At 49.9% G+C, this 8,100-nt stretch overlaps 1 protein-coding gene across 1 annotated transcript; it reads right to left on the reverse strand.

Annotated features, from left to right (window-relative positions):
- Positions 1-1,241: 1,241 nt before the first annotated feature.
- LOC117843887 (uncharacterized) lies at positions 1,242-3,406 on the reverse strand. The gene is made up of 3 exons (XM_034724636.2): positions 3,103-3,406; positions 1,936-2,124; positions 1,242-1,508 (listed from the first exon to the last, which is right to left on the reverse strand). Exons 1-3 carry the CDS (start codon positions 3,352-3,354, stop codon positions 1,431-1,433), a joined length of 519 nt encoding a protein of 172 aa, XP_034580527.1. The 5' UTR covers positions 3,355-3,406; the 3' UTR covers positions 1,242-1,430.
- Positions 3,407-8,100: the final 4,694 nt, after the last annotated feature.

Here is an 8,100-nt window from a genome sequence, read left to right on the forward strand (position 1 = left end):
CCATGGCCGCCGTCTTTCTTCTTTGTTTTAGACGAAGACGTGATAATTTTATCGTGCGCTGGTGCCACGGTCTGGCCCATAAGACCTCATGTATCTTGTAGTATAGAACCCAAATTAGCCCACGATACTAGGAGGAAGGGGGTGGTCGTTACAGCCCAAGCCCAAGAAGGCCCAACAATCTTTGGGATTTCTTCCCCGCGGTCCGCACACGCACACGGCGGCGATCTCGCCGGCGATATCCGCGCCTTCCGTCGCCACCGTGGCCGCCATACTGCTGTTACTCGATAGCGATCTTGGCAGTGCTGCGGAAGGCGGAGCGGCAAGACGTCGTTGAGCACAAGGAAAGGAGGACCCTCCGCGGAAGGCAAAGCCTGGAAGAGGAGGCGGCGGCTACAGTTGCAGAATGCGGTCAAGGTGTGCACGGCGCACAGTGCTTTGCCCTCGCCGCGCTCATCGACACTGCATTCGTTCTTGACCATACTGGTAACTGAAGCACACTTGCTTGCTTAATTTTTTTTTTCTCAGATACACATGCACACGCCTTCCTTCAACTTAAGTTTATGGCCATGAAAGTTCTGTCATGGGAGTGTATGCTTTGCAGTCTCGAGCTGGACAACTCTCTGTTCAGAATTCACAACAGCAGCATACATGAAAAATATTTTTTTCTTGCTTCTTGTTGGATGTTGAGAAAAGGTTCTCTATTCATCTTCGATTCGGCATCAAAGCTGTTTAATGTGCCACTGCTTAATGTTAATCACCATTCACCAGGCAGCCTCTATCTTAGCTTACTTTAAAAACATATTTGGGGAAAGGTAGCTTCACCCGTGAATAACTCAGCAAGATATCAAACCAGAATTTATAGCTATTCCAATTTCAAAACGTGCACAATAATTTTGGATTCAGAATGAAGTATTTTAGCGAAGTATAACACAATCTTCTATGTGTGAGCCGGAAACCATATACACAATTTTTGCGTTTGTTTTCGTGGTACCCCTCTGGGCTAGTGGTGTATCTCTCACTTTCTTTCTAATAGCATTTTGCGGCAAAGCTCTTTGCCGTCTTTTTTGAGAGAAAAAGATATAGTACTGAGCAAAAATGAGCAGGCACCGAGCTTCCTTTTGAAATTATTCAAAAAAGAACTCAAGTTACGTGGTGATCTGAAGTTAGAAGTGATCATATGGAAAATGGCAACAAATTGTAATCAATGTTGTTCAGGCTTCAGGCCAATAGAGAAGTCACGATTCACGAACAGCTCAAGGACAATTGGTTCAGATCCATATTCATGTAGTTTTCTGTAGTGCAGAAAATATTATTCTACAACATGTCAACATGGCTACAATAATGCATGAGAAAGGTTATCATTTACAGTAAGTGATTTTTTGAAAAACCCCATGAACCTTTGACATCATATGAACTGACTGTTTTCTGAATCATTTTTGCTTGGTACTTTCTTCTACTCTGGTAAAAGCATCTGTTATTACATCGGTAGCCCAATCCTTGACATCCTCCTACAGGTCAGGGATACAAAGATAAGTAATTAGACAAGCTATCAGCGAGAGGTGGTTCAAAACATAAAACAACACACAAGCAGAGATGGGAAATTCGTCCACCTGGTTTTATTAATTAGCAAATTTCTTCCTCAACTAGTTTAAAAAAATGAAATTGACTGGTGTCATGTTGATGTTAGGTAGTACAAGTTAACAATATACGAGGACCCCATGAATATCTAGACGTTGGGAAGTATTTATGGCAAGAAGTAATAAACATGTACAATCTACTATGGACCAATAAACCATCAATTTTCATCACTGAGCAAAACGGTGGATAAAATAGTACTAGCACATATCACAGATAGAGAATGACATAGACTATGAAACAAGTTAGCATTGCAGAACTTCATTTCGGAAACTGCTGATAGGAAATATGTGTACTAACCAGTCGCATTGGTTCCCCAGTTCTTATACGGGCATGTGGACGAGCTAATTTTGATTCAAAAGGCGTCCTTGGCCTGACTTCTTGGACCTCTTCCCATTCTTCACGACTCAGCATCCTTACTTTTCCTTGATCAGGGTGGCTATTATTTATCTTGCGCTCTCTCCTTTCTTGATCTGTAGCTTCATGTTCCTGCCCACAAAACACCAAATAAGATTTATAACATTTTAATGCCCCAGCAAACAGCTACAAGAACACCATCGAATTCAAATGCTTCTATGATGGCATACAGGCTATGAAGTATCCAGTAGTTAAGAATTTTAACCCTGACTTAAAGCAACAGTCTTGAATCTTGATGATTTAGTTTACACAAGAAGGATGTACACATCTTGTCATGAAACATTATGCAGATACTAGCAAGGAATGTGAAATTATAAAAACTAAACCCCCTGTTCCAAAATTTAGGTTGTTTTAGTTTTGTCCTAAGTCAAAAGTTTATAACTTGACCAAGTTTATAGAAAAATATATTAACATCTACAATGCCAAATAAAAGCATTATCAAGACATATTTCATGGTGGAGTTAATGAAACTAATTTGATGTATGCAGATGTTGGTGCATTATTCTACAAATTTGGCCAAAGTTAGAGAAGTTTGACTTAGGACAAAAACTAAACAAACCTATATTTTGGAACGGAGGAAGTATAAAGGAAACTTGTAGAATTCATCCATGGGAAAGGGTAGAAAAGCTGAATTCGAATGATATGTCAAACAGATTCAATATCACAAAATCATACTTGGAATAACACAAATCTACACAGCCCGAGAGGATAACATTTCATACACTAGGAAGACAATAGACAACTAGAAATATCCTGCAATTCCTCACCTGGAGACTATTCATTTGCAGTAGCTTAACACGATCATTGTAAGAACAAGCAATTACAAATTTCTCAAGTTCCTACAGTAATGTATCTACATGCCCAAATCTAACAATCTGAAGATTCTACACTGCATGCCATGGTCCATCATGCATACTAGCGCATTGACCCAACTATTCGCATAATGTTAAAGCATTCAAGGAAATACAAAGTACTTGCAATTGCAACAGAAAACAACCCTAGCTAGGAGAAACCAGGTACAGCTACAAGGCCTGGGACACGGAGGGGTACCATCATGAGGAGCTTGGTGAAGAGGGCGACGGCGGCTGCGGTGAGCACCATGGGGAGGGAGACCGAGTCGAGCCACGCCAGCGACTCCGGCGTCGGCACGAAGAACTCGTCGCGCCCCGGGTCGCGCCGTCGCCGCCTCGCGCGCTCCCGCTCCGCCACTCGCTGCCGGAGGAGGTCCCTAGGCGAGCCTCCCCCCTCCCACGCGACCTGCCGCGCGGCCGCCCCTCCCCGCTGTAGCGCCGACCGCAGCATCGCCGCCGCCTCCACGCCCGCCGGCGACTCGAGGGAAGGAAATGGACATCAAATGGGCTATGCTATCTCTTCGAGCGAACCAAATGGGCTATGCTTTGAAGCCTTGAACTATAGTGGCCTGGGCCCGGGATCTCGGCCCATTTAATATTCAATTTGTGTACCTGGGCCTCTTTCTTTAGCTTCCTTCCATTTTCTTTTCACTACTTTTAAAATCACTCGCTCAAAAGTTTCTTTCTAAAATGAATAACCTATCTCTAAAAAAATATATTTTAAAAAATAACAACTAAAAAAGAACTAGATCCAGGCGTTCATTTTTGACTAAGCATGAGCGATATCAGGAATTCCCAAACCTACCCAAATTAGGCACTAATACTGGTGTTAGGCTTATGCTTTTGGACACACTTTTTGACAACTAAAACGATCTGGCTTTACGAGCGAACGAACGAAAGTGCTTTTCCGAGTGAGATTGAGATCGACCGGCAGATCGCCCTTTGCCGGGGCAAGCTTTGGTCTTCATATCCTGCACACCTCCCATCTCCCTGCTGGCCTGCTCCAGCGTCACCAAGGAAAACCTGTCAACCTGAGCTGCAAACGTTTGCCAAACTGCCACCAGCTGCAGATCGACAGCATGTGATGCGTATCAGCGCGTGCAACTGGAAAAAGGGTCGACGTGAACCCAACCGGGGTCCGGGCGAGATCGGAAGGGTGGGGGGCAGCGACAGCGGAGACATGTCACCGCCGAACACCCGTGTCGCCGGCAGGGTGTCGTGTCCGTCGGTCACCAGTCCGGGGTTGCCGCCCGCGCCTCCGAAGCCAGGGAACCCATGGCGTGGCACCGACCTGATCGCCCGCCGTCCCGGCTCCTGAAACCGCCTGAATTTGCTCTCCCTTCCTGCCTCCCTGAATTGGATTTGGATCCATCCGTGCGAATTGCTCCTCTCTCCCTCACTGCATGTTCTTTTTTCTTTCTTTCTTTTTGCTGATGCGTGTTACGCGTGGAAGATAAACTTCTTTATCATCTTTATTATCTTTCGCTAATCGTCTGTCTTTACCTTGCCCCCTTTACGGCTTTACCTGCAGGTGGCCGGTAAAGGCTGTCGTTTTTGTCTTTGAGCGTCTTTTACACCTGCACAATCACCATCATCACCTCACTTCAGTCGCCCTAGCCCATTGCCCGTCGCTTTCTCGGAGCAAAATAATCCCCCTCCGGCAGACGACCGTTGTCACCTCACCCCGTCCGGCCGTCGGCGTGACGCCGTTCATCCAGCACCATCACAGGCTCCGCATCATCTTGCTTGCCAAAGAACACGACGACCATGCTGCCACTCTGCACGGCCACCGGCTCGATGAGTTTCTCCACCGCGATCAAAACTCCAGGTAATGAACACCAAAATAAAAACAGAATCTGTTTGTGTGCCACGCTACTGTAGATGCACATGCCGAGTTCCAGAGTTTCAAAACAGTGCGCCATAGTTTAATGGGGTGCGGAGCTTTTGGCCATGAGGGGCTCCATGTGCCGCTGCTCATGGCTCCAAACGTAGGCTTTGTTGCCATCGCCATTAAACAAGTTCCTCGCCATTTGTCTATGCCGACCCACCCGTCTCGCCAGACGCCGGGGACGCCCCTTGGCTACAGCCGCTGCTCGTGGCTCCAAACGTAAGCTTTGTTGCCATCGCCAGCCGCTGCTCATGGCTCCAAACGTAGGCTTTGTTGCCGTCGCCACTAAACAAGTTCCTCGCCATTTGTCTATGCCGACCCACCCGTCTCGCCGGACGCCGGGGACGCCCCTTGGCTACAGCCGCTGCTACGTGCCTAGGCACACTGGCACATTGCTCCGGCAATCCGCACAGTAATCTGACCGGCGATCGGCCGGGGGAACGGTCAAGTGCTCTGCACAGCATAACCTGTTAGCACTGGACTGACCTAACACTCGAAAGATTCCACGAGACATGCTGCTACATAGATGTGTATATGTATCTATTCTATCTATCCATCCATCCAATCATGCATGGACCACGTCGAGGAGGAATTAATTTGTAGCCGGAAAGGGATTAGGCGGCAGGCTACAGCGGTAGGGAGGGAGACCGGCCGGGGGGAAAGGCGGAGGAAAAGGGATGGCATGTGTCCTGGAGTGTCGCCGTAGTGCTGGCCGATTGGCAGGTTTCAGGTTGCTGTCTGCCCGGGGGCGCCATGATCGGGCTGCCATGCTCGCAAGGACGGACGACAGCGATGGAGGTATGGAGGACGTTGATGGAGTCCTCGGATTATTGTTCATCTCTGATGTCTGGCTGCAGCTGCAACTGAATCATATGCAATGCTTCCTATGCCTACCTAACTGTATGTCTCATGTCAAAGTGTGACGAAGGAGACGGTGAATCAGGAATTTTACACGCACGAATCAAATGAATCTCGTACATTTTCACAGGAAAAATATCTCGCGTTGCAAAGGAGGCATAACTGTATTACTACATTGTGAGCCTGATGAGAAGAAAGAGCCTCGATCACAGCGGCTATGATTTCGGTCTCGTGGTTCTAGCTTTGCTGCTAGCCCAGCTCAAGACCGGCGCAGCCGCACCGAGATTAGCCGGGCCAAATCAAGGGCGATAAGTTTGATCGCTCCGCTCGATATTTCGAGGCGTAATTCCAAGGCCGCTTTTGGGCGTTCGAGATTAGCGAGTGCTAAGAGAAACTCGAGAAACTCCCTTAAAATTATCCTAAAATATGACTCCCCGAACCTTCCTGCAAAAATCCGTCGTCTCGTATCTGTTCGCTGCCGCCCCGCATATTTGCGTGCGCCTGCTCTTCCCCCAATCGCCCACCGCACTCCTTTCCCGCGAGGTTTTTTTTTCCGCGAGCTTCTCCCCATCAGCATCATGGACGGACACGCCGTGCTCCGGGCGCGCCCACTCGTCGACGGCATCAGCATGGGGGCCGCCGAGACGGCGCTGCGCGTCTGAACGCCCTGACCTCGCCCAGCCCCGATGGTCGAAACACCGCCATCGCACTGGAGTCCCTCCCATGCTCAGCATCTGCGTAGGGCGCGACATGCTGCACTACCGTCGTCATGTTCGGCTCCCTAGTGACTCCCACCCTGGAGCGGTTGCCGACGAGCACGGCGACCATGTACTAGTTGGGGCCGGACGGCGGGGCGGAGAACGTGGCGGCGTGCACGACCAGCGGGACGTCCTTGTCCCATGGTGTCGTGAAGCTCGTCGGGAGCAGGATGCGTTGGTCGGAGGTGACGTTGTAGAGCGCGTACCCATGGCACAAGTCGAGCGCGACGACGAGCCAGCCGCCGTTGGCCGAGCCGTAGAAGCGCGCGCGGCGGACATCGAGCTGGCGTGCTCCGGCGTCGTCTGCAGTCGGATGTTCTACCTGCACAGCGAGTCCGACACGCTCGTCGCCCCTGCATCGTGATGACTTGGGATGATATATTTTTGTAGAAAGAAAACTTTTGAAGAGCCCATGAAAAATTTTTAGAGAAGCTCCAGGAGTTGCTCTAATGGTGGTGGGACCGTTGTTTATCCCTCCGTCACCGAAACTGCCGGCCATGCACTGCACACCAGCTAGTTGTGTGATTACCTGCAGCGTATTGCTACTCGGCTCCTGGCAAAACAACACACGAATTTCACTCTGCAACAATAAATTTAGTGTGTGTTTGGATGGAGGGATGGGATGGGACGATCCCAGTTTTGCATGTGTTTGGTTGGAGAGACGGTGGGACGAGAACGACATCAAAGTAGAATATTCCTAAAAAAATGTGGGATGGATCCGTCCCTAGAAAATGGTCGGAACGATTCGTCCCACGCGAACGGCGCTAACGCCGTCTTGCGCACTAGCGCGAGGAAGGGGTGGCCGTGCGCGGGGATGGGGTGGCGGATAGGCAAGGCCGCTGGCGGCGCGTGGACGGGGCAGCGGCGGAGCAAGGGGAGTGCGTGGACGGGGCGGCGGCGAGCCCTGGCGGCGGGACTTGGGGAGGCGGCCGACGGCGACGGGGCTTAGGGAGGCAGGCGCGCGTGAAGCTAGGCGGCGGAGCAGGCCGAGGCATTGGGGGGCGGAGCTGCCGAGGCCAGTGCAGGTCGTGGCGGGAGGGGCGGAGCACGTTGGAGTTTTGGGGCAGCTGACAGTGGGTCCATCCTCTTTTGAGTGAATGACAATTGGGACCCACAGTTAACGGCATGAAAACACCATCCATCTCGTCTCTCGCCCGTCCCTCCAACCAACCAAACACGAAACCAAGGACGTCCCCGTCCCTCCAACCAAACATCAGGTGGGATCATCCCATCCAAAAAAGAGGGATAACCCTACTCCATATCCCTCCATCCAAACACATCATAACCGATAAACATTTCTTTATGATAAAGGTTTATGCATGTGAAATCTTTAGCCGCAGTTGTTCTCAGAGACAAAATTAAGTAGATACTTTGGATAATTTTTTCTTCTATGTTGAGGATGTGTGAACTACTACAGGTTCTTGGTAGAAAATAATTCGGTTACCAATAATTCAATTCTCACTGAAACAAGCAAGCATTCTCATGTTTCAACTTTCAAGCAGGGATGGACCTATACTGCCAGGGTCGAGCCCCACCTGTCAGACTCTCACCCAGCACAGCCCTGGGGGTTGTTGCCTTGCTGGTCCGCCGGCTGCGAGTCTCGGGCGACGCGAGACCCACCCACGCCCTGCACGCTCCTCCTCCGCCCGGCGGTTCCCCAAGCGCATCGCCATTAGATTAGGATTAGTGAGTA

Source organism: Setaria viridis, chromosome 2 (assembly GCF_005286985.2).
Source record: "Setaria viridis chromosome 2, Setaria_viridis_v4.0, whole genome shotgun sequence".
In the NCBI taxonomy this organism is placed as follows: Eukaryota; Viridiplantae; Streptophyta; class Magnoliopsida; order Poales; family Poaceae; genus Setaria; species Setaria viridis.